The following is a 19,759-nucleotide window of genomic DNA, read 5'->3' as shown; positions in this document are numbered from 1 at the left end:
GACTCTTTCATTTAGTCTTGAGTCAAAAAAAGGAAAAGCCCAAGATAACTAACAAAGTCTAATTTCTCTAAGCTGTTGACATTTTGCCCAAATCAAAGAAGATCCTAGCGACCTGCACGATCACTTGCACAGATATTGAGGATGATTTATGAGTGATCAATTAGTTTATGCCTCTCCCCTACATGGTTTTCGCTCACTATGGTATTTCTCATCAAATATGAAGGATAGTCATGTCATGACCACACTTTTTGAATTTCCTTTCTGACATTGGAATCAAGTCTTACACCGACCTAAGGTACAGAACTCTGCAAATGCCTGCGCATGATAGTGCACGGGCAACAACCTTCCATTTTCTATAGGCTTGATCGAAACGAAGCCCCAAACAAATAGATAGCTTCGATTCCAGATCGAAAGACGGGGATAGAAACTACCTTCAATCGGCAATCCATTAGATACAGTGCCAAGCTATAACTTATGAAAGCATACATCATCTTAAGCCTTTTGAGCAAATAAAATCAGATACACAATCAGCATCGCCTCTCAATCAAGCAGTTATTGTACAAGAAAACTAATCTGCATCTTCGGCAGTGAAGTCAGGTTCGGGAGGCTTCTGCAGTTTCACCAAATCCCTCGCACTCTTGGCGTTCCGATTCCGATGAACCCCGCGGAGTGCATTTGCCGCGAATCTGGAAGCTAAGAAGGTTGCACCAATGCTATAAGAACCAGCAGTGCCAGCCTTTTTGCGTGTCCCATCAGACCCTTCAACTTCTTCCTCCTCCTCCTTTCGGCGCAGTTCCATGCTCTTCCTCTTGGAGTATCGCCGCCATGCTGCCTGAATAAAGCAAGCAGCCCAAGTCCTCCATTGCTGTGAATAGAACCGGAACGTGTGCTGAACCTGCCTACTATGGAGCCGACGAAATTGACTAGCCACAAACTTCAGCTCCTCAGCTACTAGGGCAAAAGCCTCTACTTCAGTTATTGCCTTAACAGTTCGTGTGGAGGATGGGAGGTTGGAGCCAGACTTGGGATCTAGGGCCCATGTTAGCAACTCTTCACCGCAGAAATCCCCTTCTTTAAGCAAGCCGCGATTGAAAAAACCACTCCTGCCACCATCTGTGGTTACACTCTCAAGGCGGCCACGAATTATAAAGAGCATCTCGTCAACAGGATCCCCCTCCCGAACTATGTACGTGCTTTCGGTAAATAAGCTGGGTTTGAGTCGCTCGCAAATTGCATCAAGCAGCCTCTCATCCATATTTTCAAAGAGAGGAACCTAAAAAAGTAGGCAAAGCAATAAATTGTATGGCAATATGAGACAAACTGCAATAAATTTCATTCAATCCACCTGGAAAAGATGAAAATAAACACTACCAACAGTTTCGCCACTCTATATGATGGAATAGTTCGGCAATTAGCAGATGGGTAAAGACACAGTAAAAGATATAGTTTCCAAAGATATTGTCTCATTCCACTCATTTCGGGGCTCGTTTACAAATATAAACAAATGAGGAACCCATAAATTATGTGCGGTATGAGTAAGGTGAATAAACTGCAACTCACAATGCATAAAAACATATTTTACCATGCAATACAGCATATTTTGAGCCCCAAACGTTCTGGTAACTGGAGAAACTAGTAGCAGCAAATAATGCAACAACCACCTAAATGCATTACCGCACTAGGTATATGAATGAAGTAGCAAAATAAGTTAAAAATATCTTACCCTCCTAACCAGAGCCAGACAAAGATGGCGTTTGATATCTCTCCTGAGATCCTTTGGTAGACTTTGAACCAAAGCTTCTTCGTCCACCCCTCTTGTCTCCAACCACTTATACTGGTCATAGCGTCTAACTCGTTCCTTGAGATCTGGTGGTAGCAGTCGATGATGCATCCACTGTTCTGAATCACGCCTCTTGACTCTCATCTCTTCAAGCCGGATAGTAAGAGACTGAAGATAGGTCTGTCACAATGAAAGCAACTCACATATGAGCAAGTTGAAGAATTTGAAACAACACCAAAGTTCCGATTTTTCTTGAAATATAATCGTCTTCACCACAATTGTAGGAGCCTAAGTGAGTCATGCTACTCATGAGCTACTCGAGTTCACCTCATAGATTACTTGAACTCAGCTCGATTCCTTTTGAGTTCAAGTAGCTCGAGTACTTAAGTGAGTCAAGCTCAAAGTTAAAATACTTGACTCGAGTAGCTTGCGATCCTCATCGAGTAATTGGATTTTTGATATTTTACTTACCTAATACATTGATAAATATAAACAAGCATATGGTTCAAATTTCAAGCATAGTGTATATACAAAATTCAAGATCAAGCACAGGCTCCAGCTTGAGTTTCATTGGAAGTTCAACTAAAACTTGTTAACTTATAGAGGCGAGGTCGGACTCATAGAAAACTTACTCAAGTTTAGCTCAAGCTTTAAAAATCAAGCTCAAGTTGATTATCGAGCCTTGAATATTCAAGTTGAATCCAGTTCAAGTATTAAACTGTGTTGACTCGACTCCTTACACTCCTACACACAAGTCCAGAAACTCAGCAAGGACATCTTTTTCTTACGTGAAAAGCAAGAAGAAAACTACCTTTTCCAATTCTTTTCATGATTCACTAAGAAATATTCCTGAATGAGCAAAGTGAATATAGTGGTGGCACATCACAGGAATTAGCGAACGGAATACAAGTTAAATTGTCGCTGTGAGATATCCTTTCCTGGGCATTGGGCATTGCAAATTAAAGTTTGCCTTCTATAGGTATCTTGTCTATTTAAACCATCCCTGCATCCTGTGTTCTTGAATAAACAAAAGCTTCATATCCTATGCTAGGTACCATTATGGACATTATAACCTATTTACCACAAAGCCACTATAAGCTGCAAGATTCCCATTAGCGTTCTTTAACTGTTGAAACCATTCTGCCCTAAAGTAGGAAATTGTTTCAGGCAAACGAGCTGATTACTCACTCTCTCCACACTGTCAGACAAACAAAAGAGTGTTATTGTTAGTGTGTATTAAAGATGTGGAGGGTTTGTGGAGGGTTTCTGCCCCCCTCTTTTGGATCATGGTTTGTGGCATAAAAGATAGAAGACTACAAGACAGAGTCTACGTTACCCTACTTTTGACTAATTAGCTTATGGATTTTTCATCTGAAAATTTTGTAGCAAATTTTAAAGAATTGCAAACCATGATAGCCCGACTTTAGTTGAATGCAACTAAAGTGAGATCAAGCTTTGCACTTATGGTTTGACAAGTCAAGTACTCAGGATGATAGTTGCCAGTGTTCCCTCCAATAATGCTCTCCTTTCACCTTTTGTCACTCAGAGGGGTATATTACTGTTTTTATCACACCTTAGAATGAACAAGCACCTTGCTGGTACTTTTTAGGACACACATAGAGCCACTGAATTCAACTGCATAACCTATAGCAGTCATTTACAAGTTCAATATACCAGCTAGCGTTGCATCGAACAAACCATTACTTATCCTTAGTAGGCAGTAGGCACATGAGTAGCTGAAGTGTCCTTAATAAAACAGGATAGGGAATCTAGACTGACAGATAAGAAGAACCAACCAAAGCCTAAGATAATCCTACCACCAAAACAGATGAGCTACGGAAGATCCACAGTTACAACTTTTGGAAAAATGACAAGGAATTAAGAGTTTACCTGCATGTTGCCAATCAGGAGAGCAAATAGGATGAGGCCCAGAATTGCTAATGAAATTGAAAATATCACTTCCCAAGGGTACGTACTGGTCTGAAGCCCCTGCCCCAGTGTGCTGCAAGTAAAAGACTATCATCAGGAGGTGATTTTATAAAGGAAATGCATACAATTTACCTTCAGAGAAAGGACAAATGCTTCGACTAAGATGAGTCTTTCGTATAAAAGAAAAAACCTCAATTGGAAATTAAACGTCGGTACATTTGACAGAAGCCAATTAACCAATGCTGATGGCGAGATGCACCGGCTTAATACATTTTGGCAAATTTTATCAGACATACAAGATATATCTTCTCCATCAGCTTATTACATAATAGAAAGTGGTTCTTAGGTAAACCTCAAACTAGAAACCTGTAGCATCTCTAATTAACATTAAAAATCTCAAAAACCCTCAATTTTCTCTACCTCTGAAAAAGCCACAGAACCTATGGAGGCATAGGAGCAGGTAGAGTTATTTTTTCTTTATTATCAACAGAACAAATTCAAGATGCCCAAGACTCCTCTGCACTAATACTGTGCATCTAGATACCAAGCAGAAAATTTAGCTACCGACATGGTAGATCATATTCCCTTAGTTCAGAATTTGCCCAATTCATCTTCATCTGCAGGCTAGTGCATATTCTGAATCTGGAAAACAACGGTGCTGGCCTTTCATTGGCCAGATCTGTTGCGTAATCTATGTGCCACATCAAAGAGGTCATTTCATAATGCAAAAAGGAGAAACATGAGACAGAGACAGAGACAGAGACAGAGACAGTGACAGAGAGAGACAGAGACAGAGAGAGACAGTGACAGAGAAAGAGACAGCAAATTCTCCATTCTTATTGGAAGGCAAGAGGGACTAAACTACATGCTGGTGATCTTGTGTTTTGCAAAGTCGTCATTATAGTTCCTAAGAGCACAAAATCCAGAGATGTTAACATCATCTTGCACTGTAAGATTGCAATAGTGTGAGGACAGCTTCCTGGAACTGTATGAAGGAGCTAAATTTAGGAAGAAACATTCAGATCTCTTGTTCTTCTATTTGTAATTTACAACTTAAAACAGACAGGAGAATATTACAAGACTTAGAGTTGACATATCACAGTTGAAAATATTTTCTCTAAACTTGCTAGTAAATGGATTCTGCTATAGTTAGGAATTTTTTGTTTCCTAAGTAAGCTTCCTCTCTTCACTCTTCAACTTCCGTTACTTTGTCTCCTTGGTTTTCCATTGGCTGTTCTTTTCTGATGAACACAACAGGCTAATCCCGTGACTCCTGACAACCACAATATTGTATAAGGATGCCTCCAATATCTTTCTGTAGGCCAAAGACAAGATAGGAAAAGGAAACACTATCAACTTCACAATGAAACCTATTGAATATCTCGGCATGAGCATGTAGTTTCTATGACAAGTCAAAACTACTCTTGCCTCTTTTTAAAGTCTTCTTATTACCTTTAATTCCAGAATGAATGAGATTGCATGAAAAACACAAAGATTTACCACATATTTTAACATAAGATCACCAGAAAGTCATCTGTTACATAAATATATAAACTTATTTACCTTAAATTTTGTAGGCCCCACCATAAACAGTAACAGTATTTTGAGACGAAATTCATGGTCGAAACTATTCCCGATGTCAATGCCGAACTGTAGATACCATAATCAAATGGTGGGTTGTCACCACCTGCCGAACAATGAGAATTGAGCACGCTTTCACTTATGTTGTTCCAGGCACTATGACCAGGCATTCCTTCATTGCCACAGTAAAGGAAATCCTTCGTGCAGGTTCCAGTGCAAGCTTTCTGCCAGCACGTATCATTTCGTTCCACAGCCAACAAGTACCATAATGCCCCAACTATCTGAATAATTTTGAGAGTGAGTCATTTCTACTAACAGAAATTTTGTTAACAAATAGGAAACCAGATACATGTCAAGTGAGACCAATTTCGATCGAAGGTAGAATGATGGCCCAATAAAAAATGAAGGTAGAAATAAAAAGCAAATGACATAGCAACAGCTTATCATTTCTACCAATTGAAGTTTCTTTCACATGTTCTAACATATACATAGTAGGAACATGACATTCTTCAAATAGCAACAGCCAGCAGTAAGCTAAAATGCACCAAAGAGTTCTGACTAATCTTGAAAATAGATAAATTCATAAACTCAAATGATGAGAGATAAGCCAGTATCACAGAAGTACAGCAAGCCATATTTGTTCATAACAATGTCCAGAGAGTATCACTCAAGAAATCAATAACTACGTTTTTTCTTTTAAATAGGAGGAAGGTTTAGCATTATAACGAAGAAGGGACGTAGGATGATCCTTGCAGCTTAAAAATGAGCATGCCTCCCCATTCAGTGTGAGAGAAAATCCTGTTGTCACCCCAGGGGCATTCCTTCAAAAGCCCATGAAACCAACAAAAAAGGGAAACTAAAAATGACTCAAGCTGCATATTGATCCAGAAGACCAGTTTCCTTTTTTCACGTACAATCCAGTAAGATGCATGCGAACCTAATCACTCACCCTAATTTTTTTTTTCAACTCCTTTAGATCATCAGTAATATCATCTACCAAATTCTCAAAACTCTGAAATGAACAAAGGAACAGTTTGCCACAGAAATACATAATAATGAGCCTAAAGAAACCTAAACTAGATAGAGCAGAAGGCAGGATAAACCAAGATTAGAAGCAAAGTCCATAAAAAGATAGATCAAATAATGTAGTAGAAAGGAAAATTTAAAAATAAGAGCGAACTGGAATCACTCACATGACTGGCAAGCATATACAGTAGCAAATAATATGCAGCTCCGGCCCAGGCAGTCTCAGCCAAAACTCCTGCAGTCCTTTTTAGTTCTGAAGTCAATGGAAAGATGCGAAGAAATCTAAAAACGTACTGGGCAAACACGATGAAAAGCAAAGCCCTCTTTGTCCCTAATACATCTGAACCATTTGATCTCAGAAGGAATCTCCAGACGACAATCTGCATTTGACAAAAGAAAACAATGTATAGAGGCCTCGATGCCCATTTCCAAAATAACAATCTGCAAAGCCTACAATAGAGTTTTTCCTCCGATATAATTTACTTGCAGTACAATAACATAGAAGTCAACCACAACAAAATAAGTTTGGCCGAAAATGAAAAATATAGGTTTGTATCAGAATCAATCCAACAAAACAACTCACCACACAGCAAGAACCTTAGTACAGAAAAATTTGGAACCAAAAGTAAACAATAGCGGGTTCATTCGTTTCATGGAAAATCAATGATATGGAAAATAGTTTCCTAACAATGATTGTTTGTATACCATAGAAAATGAGTCAACGGAACATATTTTCGATATCAATGACGAACTATGCTTAAGCATCTTTGCTGATGATAAAAATAATTTTCGTTTATTCATGTCTATAAGCAATACAAACCATCATTTTTAAGAAAATGGTTTCCAAATCACGGATATTCAGCGAAACAAACATGCCCTATAGTGAGATAAGTTTGCAACAAAGGAGAAAACATGCAGCCTCATGGAACGTCCAAGAAAAAGTACACAGCAAGAGTTCAGCAAGAACCTGAGGCAGGGGTACAACAGCAAGAAAATCAACGATGAAGTACCGCCGCAAGTACCGCTTAGCTATTTGGGCAGGATCTATAACAAGTTCACCGCGTCCAAAAACCCGGGATGATGGAGCAATATAAGCAGTTCGGAATTGTAGGGACATGTGGATGAGATAGAAAGCATCGACAATGGTTCGCAGTGTGGTCACACTGATGGCTAATTTTCTGTCTATGCCAATGCAGTTACTTGAATCATCAACGACAGGAAGATAAAAGAAAAAGGGATCCACATATATTGCCATAATACATGATATGACAGAGAGCTTATTCCACCACAATAGGAATTTATCCTGAGGATCGAATATCTTTTTCTCCGATGATTTCAGATCTTCAGGGAACACTGCCCTAGAAACCCCAAATCCAAGAGAACGACTAATTGACTTAAGTCCTTCAGATCCCTTTCGCATTCCAGTTTTGAAGGACTTAGATTTGGCATTATTTGTGTGGCTGACACGGCTCAACCCCTCAATGTTGAATCCACACTTCTTCATTCCTGTATCAGAAGATGATGATACTCTCGAGTCCAAATCATCCAGCCTAGAAGTTAAAAAACATTGTTAGCATGGAAAAGCGCAATTCTTCTTTACCATCTTTAACCAATGATCCACTCCAACCCTTTTCATGGAACATTAAAAGAAGGTTAAAAAAAAAATCTCAGCAGGCACCACACTTCAGAATTGCCTCAAAACACGGAGAGTAAAAATATGAACCGATATGAATAAGCCACAGTTTTTTTCTCGATTAACTATCTCAGAATACTGCAATCAAATATGCCCAAAATTAAAAATTTTCCCAAATGACAATATGCTCTCTCGTAAAAACAAAAAGAAAAGTTGACAATGTTAACTTTCATCATTCAAGACAAGAATACAGCAATGTTATCCAGAGCCTAGGCAGTTAGCACTTACGGGAATGATATGCAGGTTTTTGCCCCATAATTTACCAAACTCTATCAAATGCCTGATTGATATGCAGGTTTTTTCCATCAGCCTTCACAAATATGAATTTAAGATTTTTCCCAAAATTTTTCTCAGGGTAAAGCTATTAGCGATCATCCAACATAGGAAATTCACAGTACATCGTATTAAAATATGGCTATTTCGTGTATTACCTCACAAACTTCTCTTGTTGGCCACCCATGGAGTGTGATTTCAGGCCACAGTCGAACATTATGCAGACAAAAACCAAATATAAGTCACCTGCAGAACAAGAAAGTGGTTTAAGTCGCAGAAGGCCTCAAGAAGAATCGCTTGCACTTGACAGAACCAAAAAAGAAAAAGAAAAGAGAAAACCAAGATTACCTAAAAGTCTTGTTTCATTAATGATGCATTAGATAGGCACTTCCCCAACCATACATCGCAATTTATCTCTGGCAGACATCACCACAAAAAGATCCTATAACTAAATCCATTTCAAAGGGGTGCTTAATGTATGCACACATACAAACAAACTCAGTAGCAGGACAATTGCACTGGTTGGTGTAGAAGCACATCCAGAAAACATGCAGCGAAACCCATCAATTTCGTCAACGCATAAGTGTGTACAACATGTACTTCATTTCAAACACTTCATGCAAGAATTTACGACAAGCACTACCGAAATGGATAGAGAAAAACCATTTCTGGATTTGTTAAAAGAGACTGATGAAGCAGATATGCTCTAACACCAGAATAATCTAGTGCGGATAATTGATCCCTTGAACATCAATGCAACCATGTGTTCTTCAAAACTAGAGATAGCACTGATGCTGCCCTTTATAGAGAAAATCAATCCTTCAAAGCCTTTCAGATGATGTTAGCCAAGAGACGCATTCCCATCTCCCATAAAAAAAGAAAAAGAAAACAATATATTCCAATGGAGAGAGTACAGCACGAGTAAACCCTAGCTTCATGATCACGCAAAACAAGAGTCCAAGTAGGTCATTTAAACAGAGAAGCACTGCATTATTTGGGGAATCAAATCTACACCATGCACCAAAATGACATGAAAGCGTATCACTTGAACTGCTAAGCTGCTAAGACAACCCCGTATGGTCCAATTAGACAAACCCCATAATTTTCCCCAGTATTCCCAAAATAGCCAAAACCGACTACATTTTTTTCGTCCTTCGCGACAACATCAGTTTCATACCAGACAGCCATCCACATAGCAACGCCCATTAACACCGCCCCTCCCGACCAGACATACGCAGACGGTGAACAGATCCTTCACTGACCCATCACCACAAAACGATCGCAGCGAATGGATTTCACACGTACCACAAAATAAATCACACCCCCCGCCCTCCCCCCAAACAATCCCCTCGTCAAGAACGAATTCGTGTTGACTAGCGGTTGCGGCAAACTTGCATGGCAGAGAACGGAAACAGCCTGTCGATTCCAATCACAGACAACCAAAAAGCTTCCGTTGACCACAAGTATTCCAGTTCACAAGTCTTAGGAGACACGACAACGATGAGCATCAAGTCGAAAACAACAATAAATTCCCGACACAAACTGCATAAATGCAAAATCAGAGCAAAGAGGAGCATCGCCAGTGTCGGCGAATCAAGCAGCAACTGCGGAGATCAAAGAGAGACCGGACTTACGGTGGACATTGAACAACTGTCGCTGGTTTTCAGTCCATGATTTGGAGATGGGCGAGAGGGACGACGTGGGACTAGAGAGAGAGAGAGAGAGAGACGTGAGAGAAAATGTAGTCAGAAATATCGTTTACTACAGCCAACAAAGAAAATTGAAACTGGAAATTATAATTTGAAATGAGATTTTTGTTATATAAATTGGAGGCTAGTGAATTAAATGAAATGACAGAATTGCCCCTGAGTGGGGGGTGACGACAAAGAGGAGCACTCCAAGTCCAAACGCTACGTTGACGAAACCGAGTGCTCCCCCGTCGCGATTGTCGTTTGACGTGCGGATTGCGCCGGGCCGGCTGCTTGACTTGTGTCCACTTAGAAAAAGGAAGAACATAATTTTTTTTTTCTTTCGAAAGGGCAAAAATAAGGAATAATTTGTATACAAGAAAATCGACACAAATTATATGCAATTTTGTTCATGAACTTTTAATTTGCTCGACGTGATCTGTGACTTTGGCTTAATGTGTGATGTCGCCCACAAATTTGTAATTTATTCAATATAATCCATAAACTTTTTGTAAATGTTCAATATGATTGCTAAAATATATGAAAATATTTAATGTTATTCTTGAATTTGAATTAATAGAAGGATAACACTTAATATTTTTAGATAGTTTAGGGACTAGAATGAACATTTACCAAAAATTCAATGACAACATTAAACAAATTAAAAGTTCAAGAACGATATGGCCAAACTTTATGGACCATTTGTGCAATTATCCCTTTCAAAAGAACTGTCTCTAAACCTTGGTCCAATATGCAATATTGTCATTGAATTTTTTATTTGTTCAATACGGTTTTTAAACAGAATGTGTAATGTTATTTCTAAACTTTCTATTTTAACTTGTGGTACATATTTAATCTAGTAACATTAGGCATTTTCACGTAGTCAAGGGATTAGATTGAACATTTATTAAAAGTTCAATGACCATATTGAACAAATTAAAAGTTCAAAAACGATATTACACATTAAGCTAATGTTCAAGAATTCTATTTAACAAATTAGAACACATTACACATTGAGCTAAAGTTCATAAAGTAATTATGTCATTTTCGCAAAAGAAAATAACAGACAAGAATAGTAATTGCGACAACAATTTAAAGTACTAACCAATAAAGTCTCGCATGTTTCGATCTTAAAAAGTCAAATTGTATGCACTCGGAATTTAGATGAAGAAAAAACGTGAAAAAAATAAAAAATAAAAGTGAATCTAACATGTTCTTCGATTTATTGCCTCCTCATTTGTAATCATTAATCTTCTTGTACTTTGAATTACGTTTTATAATTTTTTTAATGCGCAAGAAAGGAGGGAAAAAATCCCTAAATTGCGTCTTCCATGACATAAGATGGAATCAGAAAACAAAAAAAAAAAAAAAAGAAAATGCTTGGTAGTCAGATAAAATAAAGATATATAAGTAAGAGGCAGAATTGGTTATATCAAACATCGATCATCCAAACAAGATAGCTCGATTTTGAATATTGGTAGCAGCGAAGCAAAATCTTCTTCTTGGTATTTTACACCTAAGATCACAAGGGGATGAACAAGCTGTTATCTTGTTGGCCAATTCCTAATTTTATTTCTCTGGAGTATAGATCAATGAGCATATATTGTCAATCAAACCGAAACAAACCTTCCAAGTAGCTAATTAATTTTTCGAATCAAGAATAGATAGGCAAATCGCCAATGGCCTCACCCACCACGGCAAATCTCTCAGTTCCCCGTGCAACAAGGCACCATTATGTTGGGGTTGTGTCGATGTCCGACGCATGAGATGGGTTCCATGTATCACACCGTGAGTTTCTGGAAAGCAACCGATTTAGCACAGCCAAAAGATCCAAGGGATAAAGAACAGGCAAAAAAGAAAAGAGTTCATAAATCTGGAATCAGTCAGATGATGTGGACCGGCTCTAAGATAGCGTATACTCACACAACCGTCGCTCAGTGTAAAGAAACCAAGCCCAGTCCATTTATCAAACTTCAAGAAGCCCAATCGCAAAATGAAACTCCAGCCTCATCCATCCGAACGTGCACAAATCGTCTGAACTCCAATTCTTATTAAGGCTCGAACTCATAGGAAAGAAAACCAAATGTATTGGGAGTTTCTTTCCTTAGACAACATTAGGATAACATATAAATAGAACTCACATCATTCTTGTCAAGTAAGCGCAACCTCAATTATCTGTTTTGCAGGACTAGGGTCCATAGAGAGAGAGTGCAAGTAGTGAAGATCCGGACCTCATGTCCGAACGTTGGAGAACAAGTTCCGAACACAGGAGGAAGCTGGAAGTACCATAGGTACGAAGAGTTTCAAGGAAGTGAGTTTGGAAGTTTGGCGAATAAATTGAACGTCTATCTCATCAAATAGCACAATTATAGTACGTTAGCTAGATTTAGTGGCAGCGAGATGTACAAAGGAACCAAACAGGGGTTATCACCTCTCGAAAAAGGAAAAAGAACGATTACAAAGTGGAAACTGTTACGTTCAATTGCTTTGGTTGGTGTAATTTTTCAGATTCTCCATCTCAGAATTTCCAGGAAGCCTTCCTATGATTCACTTTCGCTATCCAAAAAAATATAACGCTTCATGATCCTGACCTCCCATAATTTGATTCACGGGGAATGCAGTACTTGTAATACATGGGCACGATCATTTTTCAACCTTGAGAAAATTTACCGTTTAGACTCGGGCATGCCAGGTGGGGAAGGATCGGGACGAAAGCTTATATAGCAGTCAGTGATCTGTTCATGACTAAATCAAACCGCCTCGCGTGGTGATAAGGTGAATTGAGTCATAACGCCCCGCCAAACAGCAAGTATTTGCCTTAACTACAATTATGTGCTGCACAATATGTCGTATGCAATATATTGCCTGCGGAAAAAACAAATCTGCATATATTAGTCTAACAAGATTATTTTCAATAAGATTAAATTGGGTTGCAATACACACCCAGGTCCACGCGTATTAACCAAAATAAGTTGAGGGAAATCACCAGAATAAGTCAGAAATGACAACTCCTATATATGATGTTTGGCACACGCTAAAGACCAGATATAAGATAAAAAGATCAATGAGATTCGCCCTCATGGTTCGTCAACCATTGGTAGACCACCTACGAGAAGCCCATGTCTACACACCTATGAGCTGGTAGCTGGTAAACAGTTGTTAACGCGCACAAGGATTGGCAAGCGATTCTATAAAAATGACCACCTGAGCTGCCGCAACTTGGTTTCAGACCAAAGTCTGAGCTGTGAACCTTTCTTTCTGTCCTTCCTAACCCCGGGTTGCAATTGGGCTGAGCAGTCCTGACCCAATTTGGCCTAACAATCAAAGTTGCGCACATTGCAGCAACTGGATGTGTATGTGTCACAGAGAGAGAGAGAGAGAGAGAGCATCTAAATGCCCAAGCATCAGCACTTCCTTACCGGCCACTCACTATGGGTATGACCTAGGTAGATATCACGATGGAATCGAGCTCTAATTTTACAAGTAACTTTCTCATTCCATCATGAGTCTCTCTTGCTGGATAGGCTAATCCCGTCCAGCCTTATTTAGCCCCTTGAAGTTCGAATCCACAAACAGGCTATATCCATGATTATCTAGCTCTCTATCCCATCTAAAGGCCACTGCCAAGCACCTATCCTAACCAGAGTCGAATAGGATCTCTCCAAAGTGCAGCCTAAAAGTTGAGAAAGGCAATATTTCAACATATTAGAAGCAAAGGATGCACAAAACACTTAACAAGGGCAAAGATTTATGGCATTCAGTGCATGACAATACCATTTGGAATTTTTGACTTATTCTACAAAGGCATATATCATCAATAACTACAAATTCATTATCTTGAGAGACTTCCACAACAAAAATGCAGGGGTGCAGTTATCCATCTAGCTCTCTATCCCATCTAAAGGCCACTGCCAAGCACCTATCCTAACCAGAGTCGAATAGGATCTCTCCAAAGTGCAGCCTAAAAGTTAAGAAAGGCGATATTTCAACATATTAGAAGCAAAGGATGCACAAAACACTTAACAAGGGCAAAGATTTATGGCATTCAATGCATGACAATACCATTTGGAATTTTTAAAATTATTTTACAAAGACATATCATCAATAAGTACAAATTCATTATCTTTAGAGACTTCTGCAATAAAAATGCAGTAGGAGTGCAGTTATCCATCTTTCCTAACTTACATGTCCACAACAGTCAAGCCATGACTCGATAGGATCTCATCCAACTGATATTAAGTATGGCCAAGACAGTTTCACAGGGGCCAAGATGGAAGCACAATAGTTTATGCTTGGAATAGGTAAGAAAAAAGAAATGCCATTGGGAAAAGTTGAGAGAATTGAAGTTTTACAAGAATAGGAAGAAAAAATAGTATCGGTACTTTCCTAAAACCAGAAACAAGTAGACATTGGAATCAATGTTTACACAAAACAATCCTTGGCGCATGCATGAAGCGCCATCAAAACCAGGTTTACTCGCTGTTTACCGTATCAAGAGAAGTACTTCTGTGTGCACCAGCATTCAGCAAAAATTTAAAAGAAAATGACAATGAAATTCACTAGTAACTAACTAGATCAATAAGTAATCTGCATCACAATATTTGTATACAATTGAATATCTGATAGCTATCATCTAAACGCTGTACTAGATTGTAGAATACATATTTTTTCTTTTCTTTTTTAAAGTAGATTGTGGAAATAAGCAGCAGTATAGTCGACTCATACCTTTTATCTCTACATCATGCAAAAAAATGGATTGGATTCTCAGATTGCAGAAGGAACTGAACTTGTCTTACTAAGTTCCTCATCCTTGATTCAGAGCTTTTGCTATAGTATTTTTAGCTTCATTGCACAAGGTTTCAGCATCACTGCCTTCTATTGGCTTATGTATAACCACTTTCACAGATCCTGAATTTACAATGCCCTCTTGTCCTGCTGGCATGATTTTGCCAGTTCCAATCAGGGTCATAGGTACCACTGGCACTTTGGTCTTCGCTGCAACACTAAATGCACCTTTCTACATGTCAAGATAAACAGTGCATCAAAAATACTATTCCATCTCAGTAGATGTCAAGAAGTCTACTCTTCCTTTCTCATATTAACCAGAATGTAATGATTTCTTAAACGATTTATACCAAAAAGAATGACAGAAATCCCCTATCCATGTTGAAGTACGTATAGAAGATCATATTACAAACTTGACAACCATGGTCTCCATCTATGCATATAGAAGCAAAATTCAGTTTACTACAACTGATCTCATAGAATTAACATTTCAAGACTATAGAAGGGCATCGAGGTATCACCTTGAAATCGCCTAATTTTCCATCTCTACTTCGTGTTCCCTCAGGAAAGAAAAAGACAGATGCTCCCTTCTTAATGAGATCCATGCACCGCTTAAAACATTTCTACATGTAGGGAACCAAGAGTCTCGATAAACCGAGAAAAAGAACAATTTTATCCATAAAACCTACATCTGCACCAGGTAAAGCATCACTGCGAGCAGAAGAAATTTTTTTTTTTTCTAAAACAATGATCTACAATAAAACCAAGATGAACATTCCATTCTACAAGTCCAAGACTGTTACCTACAACCCCAATAATACAAAAAAGTAAAAATAAAAAACTTCTTCATAAAAAATTAGAGAGAGAATTTACCAATTGGCTTCGGCTGTCCATTCGTTTCAATGGAATAGTACCCAACAAATACATTGCCCAACCAATAATGGGATAGAGGAATATGCTGGTCTTGCTGATGAACTTGAAGCTTCTCCCCAGGGTGAGAAGAGTATATATGTCTAAAAAGCTCTGATGGTTTGAAACATAAACAGCAGGAGTGTCTGGTGGAGGAAGATTTTCCAATCCCTGAACTTCAATTCTAACAAACGGAGCAACAGTCAACGTAGACCAAATCTTGGCAATAAAGTGCTGAGCTTTTCTTTGATATCGGTCCAAGAGGAGCACAAAAGGATGTGCCACCAGCATTAGCTGAAAAAGAATAATTGCAGCAATTGCAGCGACAGCGTAGAAGCAAACTCCTCTCACTTTAGCAAGCACTTCATGCGCTGTGATTCAACAGGGAAAACAAAATAGGATTGAGATTGTAATTTTCAAGTTGCGGGGGAGGGGGTGGGGGGAATAGATAAAATAGACTTCAAACAGACCTGGCAAGGGAAGAGCTGCACCAGAATTCCCAAAGTCAGCCAATTCAGATCTTACGACAGTATACCTATAAAATCTATTCCGAGAGCACAAGTTATCATAGCAATATGGCCTGTTGAACCCGACTTTCAGGCTAGGACGATGCTGTAAAGCAGGGATTTCCTTCTTTGCGTGGTGGAAAAAGCATTTCGAAGAAACTGAAATCAGAAGCAGCGAGGCTAGGAATTAGGTGTATGCATATTTACTGCATGCAAGAATAAACAACTCACGAAAGAATTTGAGGGCTTAACTACAATGATGCAAGAAGAATCTAAGTCTTAGGGAGTAAACAAAACTCATGAGGAATTGAAGTAATGTCTAACAATGTGAAATTGCAAATGGTACCAACATCAGACTCTTATTAGTCCCTATCACTTGACAATCAGAAGAAAAAGCAAACCTCACACCGAATCTTCAAGGAAACTGGACTTTTACAATGAATTCAACTTTAGTAAGGTATGCATGTGATTAATCTCGTATCATGTCCAGAGCAAAAGTATCCCAAAATATTTGTCTTATGTTTGAATAAAATTAAATATCTCTTAGGTCATCTTTTTTTCCTTGAACAAACTATAATGATCAGCAGTCAATACTCCCTTCCATCTATGTACTTTCATCATACACTATCCTCATCGTACAACTCTACCGTGTTGTGTCATGTCACACGCCACCACCTCTAATTCCAAAAACCTAAATACAAGAAATAAATGGAAAAACATGGGCAGCAAATAATGTCCTAGAAATGGTTTTTTTTTTTAATGCTCCTTTTATCCCTTAGGTTTCCATATCATTTACTTTAACAAAAAGAGGCATAGGGTTGCTGTTTTCACCTTTCTGCCCCCTTTGTATGAGTTTCCATGTGAACCAAAAAGGACCATGTGGGTGATTATTTTGTTCCGCAGAAGTTCATTGGAAAGATAGATACTTATAGCAAACAGATATTTCGAGCCATTGAATATCGTTTATGGACATGGTCCCTTTTCAAACGGCACTACCATATCAGTGGCGCCATGTTCCCACAAAATACTCAAGTTCCAAAGAGTCACCAGTTGAACCATACTTTGGCATTGAAAGAAGGAGAAAATATAATTGATGGCACAGCACTCCTGAACAGCCAGTATTGCAGAAAACAAAGGCGGCAAGACAACAATAATATCATTTTCTTTGTGGCATCATGGATATCATCCTATACATTCTTAATTCTCTTCTTAGTCATTCAACAATAGATAAAAGAAATTAAAATAATAATCACCTAGCTGATCCTATCCAATCAATTTCAGCAGATTTCCTCCAAGTCCACCCACCATCTAACTTTGTCCCCCACAGGTTTATGTATCTTCAGGAAAAGGGATATTATGATACCACCAACAGAAAACTTTGTCCCCAGCTAGTGTCATAAATCAGTCTCACTTCTCACGTTTATGGTCCTTTCAATACATCCAAAGTCATCACTCATATGTGTGGCTCTTAGAATAGACCCAGACATATTCACTGGAGGTTTTCAGAAGGAATAGCCAATGATGAGTGCAACATACAAGCAATAGGACCTCGGAAAAAAAGTTGAGTAGTGCTTTAATTTTCTTCTCTTATAGTAGTCTTGAAGCATGGATTAACCTCCCTTTCTGCTACACAGAAAAAATGCAGCACTAGATAGAAACACAATCAGACCGAATAATGATCCGAGATTGTAACTTTCAGAACCCTGATCATGGCAAGGTCTACAAAACACCACTGTCTATGTAAGGCCCTAAATAGGTCATATATAAAAGAGCAAACCAGAAATGAAACACCACAACCAGCCCATTCATATCAATGCAACTCATATAATGATCTGATAATGCAGTTCGTTGCTACTTTTTGTACTGTACATGCTAAACATGAATACTTACAATTACTGGAACTTCTAAGGATCGAACGTCTATAAAGAGAGTGCGCACTATGAACTCCTTTATACACACAAAACTGCAAAAATTCAGACAACAAGAAAATTATCAGCCCCAATAAAGATGGCGGAAAACAAAGGCCATTAAAAAAAAAAAATACAAGGATGGTATCATTATAGACCTCATCTAAACTGATAAGCAACAGATGCAAAACAGAAGATGCTCAGCAGTTCAGCCTTTTTCCCAACTCAGTCTTTGTTCGTATTCCTTTTACATTTTCACTTTAATCCTACGTGTACACTAAGAGGGTATAAAGCTTCTAAAAATCATCTCATATTCCAGTCAAATAACAATCCGACTCATGCCCCAGCCCCACCTGCACCCTCCTCTTCCAAATGAAACGCACAGGGCGCGAGATAGCGACACCAAATCCAGACGCACTCGGACTAGATTGATAACCTCAGAACCACAAGTTTCGCCGCACTAGCGCGAAAGGAACACGAGCGACCGCACTAAGTTCGAGATTTCAACAAGGCGTCGAATTTGCTCAGTCGAACCGGAGGTTCCGAAATCTAGTCCCGAAAGCACGAAAAGAAATAGGAAAAGGCGCCTCCGAACCCCCCAGCAGTTCAATAGCAAACGAACAACAGATAGGGACGGCGAGATTACCGGCACTAGAGACGACGAAGAGAAGCTCCTCGAGTCCTTGTAACCTGAACGCCGCACGTCGCAGGAAACAGAAGGAGAAAAGAAATCAAAAAAAGTTCGCACAAAAGCACGGACGAGAACATGCACGCAGAGAGAGAGAGAGCGCGCACCGTAACAGAGCCGAATCGAATGCGGTGAAGAAGAAGAAGAAGCAACTTCCATGGGAGAAGCTCTGCGGAACCGCGGCGATCACCTCCGCAGATCTCTCTCGCTCGTTCTCTCTCTGCTCTGAGTTGGTGTCGTTAGCGCCTAGCGGTGGCGACGGAGGAGGGGGGGGGAGATGAAGTTGACACTGATCTTCTCCAATCTCAAGGCATCTGCATTGGCTTCTTTATCTCCACGCTCCCCAACTCTCATTTCTCTTTTTTTCTCTTTTTTTTGCCTCCATTCCCCTTTAATCCATTTAAACTTTATTAACGTAATATTCTGAGTCAATTTGTTATGATCGATTGAAATTATACGTAAAGTAAAATTAGTGATTTATGAAAATAAGAAATCATTTTTTATTTGATGGCATAGTTATTTAATAAAAATTAACTTGACACAAAATTTCCAATTTTTTGCGTGTGGCGAATATTCCCTTCCATCGCTGAAAGGAAAATATGTGTGAAGCGATTTTATTTTCGTTAAACTCCCTTTTATTTATCTTCGTATTATACGGAGTACTAGAATGAAAATTGTAGGCGAGCTTTGCTCATGCGTACGTGCAACATTGACACAAAAAGTTGTGAAAGTGAGCAAAAGAGTAGGGTTAATATTTAACAATATCGCCAAAGTTATCCGATCGATACTTGCGTGCTACATTCGTCTCAAACTAATTTTCGAGTTATAGAAAAATCTCAAACCGATACGACCGTGCCGGATTTGCTCAGAAATAATTTTCATACTGCAAAAATCCTAAATTAATACACCCATGATAAATTTACAATCCCATAGTGTAGAGTTTACTCCCAATATCCACGGGCCATCGACATTGAGGAGGTATCAGGTCACCCAG

General features: G+C 38.9%; 2 protein-coding genes across 5 annotated transcripts; both read right to left on the bottom strand.

The window, feature by feature from the left end:
- Window positions 1–400: 400 nt before the first annotated feature.
- Window positions 401–10,063, bottom strand: LOC115736152 (probable cyclic nucleotide-gated ion channel 5). 2 transcript variants are annotated; one of them, XM_030667685.2, is made up of 8 exons: window positions 9,917–10,063; window positions 8,441–8,528; window positions 7,284–7,866; window positions 6,484–6,696; window positions 5,273–5,571; window positions 3,671–3,782; window positions 1,724–1,960; window positions 401–1,273 (listed from the first exon to the last, which is right to left on the bottom strand). In XM_030667685.2, exons 2-8 carry the CDS (start codon window positions 8,497–8,499, stop codon window positions 569–571), a joined length of 2,208 nt encoding a protein of 735 aa, XP_030523545.2. In that variant the 5' UTR covers window positions 8,500–8,528; window positions 9,917–10,063; the 3' UTR covers window positions 401–568. The 2 variants fall into 2 exon arrangements, with proteins under 2 accessions (XP_030523545.2, XP_030523546.2); XM_030667686.2 differs by lacking the exon at window positions 9,917–10,063 and adding an exon at window positions 8,631–8,685.
- Window positions 10,064–12,328: 2,265 nt separating this feature from the next.
- On the bottom strand, window positions 12,329–19,053 carry LOC115736160 (1-acyl-sn-glycerol-3-phosphate acyltransferase BAT2, chloroplastic). 3 transcript variants are annotated; one of them, XM_030667696.2, is made up of 8 exons: window positions 18,873–19,053; window positions 18,724–18,767; window positions 18,061–18,133; window positions 16,135–16,329; window positions 15,629–16,035; window positions 15,277–15,378; window positions 14,696–14,987; window positions 12,329–12,835 (listed from the first exon to the last, which is right to left on the bottom strand). In XM_030667696.2, the coding sequence occupies exons 1-7, from the start codon at window positions 18,922–18,924 to the stop codon at window positions 14,775–14,777; spliced, it is 1,086 nt and encodes a 361-aa protein (XP_030523556.1). In that variant the 5' UTR covers window positions 18,925–19,053; the 3' UTR covers window positions 12,329–12,835; window positions 14,696–14,774. The 3 variants fall into 3 exon arrangements, with proteins under 3 accessions (XP_030523556.1, XP_048133827.1, XP_030523555.1); XM_048277870.1 differs by having other exon boundaries at window positions 18,724–18,782; window positions 18,876–19,053; XM_030667695.2 differs by lacking the exon at window positions 12,329–12,835 and having other exon boundaries at window positions 14,273–14,987; window positions 18,724–18,782; window positions 18,876–19,053.
- Between the last annotated feature and the right edge of the window lie 706 nt (window positions 19,054–19,759).

The sequence above is a fragment of the Rhodamnia argentea genome, chromosome 4 (assembly GCF_020921035.1).
Source record: "Rhodamnia argentea isolate NSW1041297 chromosome 4, ASM2092103v1, whole genome shotgun sequence".
NCBI lineage: Eukaryota > Viridiplantae > Streptophyta > Magnoliopsida > Myrtales > Myrtaceae > Rhodamnia > Rhodamnia argentea.
This window is presented reverse-complemented; position numbering and strand designations above follow the sequence as displayed.

Bases quoted from the DNA above. Each gene is read 5' to 3' on its own strand.
- LOC115736152 (XM_030667685.2), bottom strand. From the start codon at position 8,499: ATGTTCGACTGTGGCCTGAAATCACACTCCATGGGTGGCCAACAAGAG. The intron at 5,572-6,483 runs GTGAGTGATTCC...AAAATTATTCAG, and splicing joins TGTATATGCTTGCCAGTCAT to ATAGTTGGGGCATTATGGTA. The intron at 1,274-1,723 runs GTAAGATATTTT...CTACTTTTTTAG, and splicing joins GTCTGGCTCTGGTTAGGAGG to GTTCCTCTCTTTGAAAATAT.
- LOC115736160 (XM_048277870.1), bottom strand. From the start codon at position 18,924: ATGGAAGTTGCTTCTTCTTCTTCTTCACCGCATTCGATTCGGCTCTGT. The intron at 16,330-18,060 runs GTAAGTATTCAT...TTCTGATTTCAG, and splicing joins CCTTAGAAGTTCCAGTAATT to TTTCTTCGAAATGCTTTTTC. The intron at 14,988-15,276 runs GTGATACCTCGA...CTTGACATGTAG, and splicing joins GAAAATTAGGCGATTTCAAG to AAAGGTGCATTTAGTGTTGC.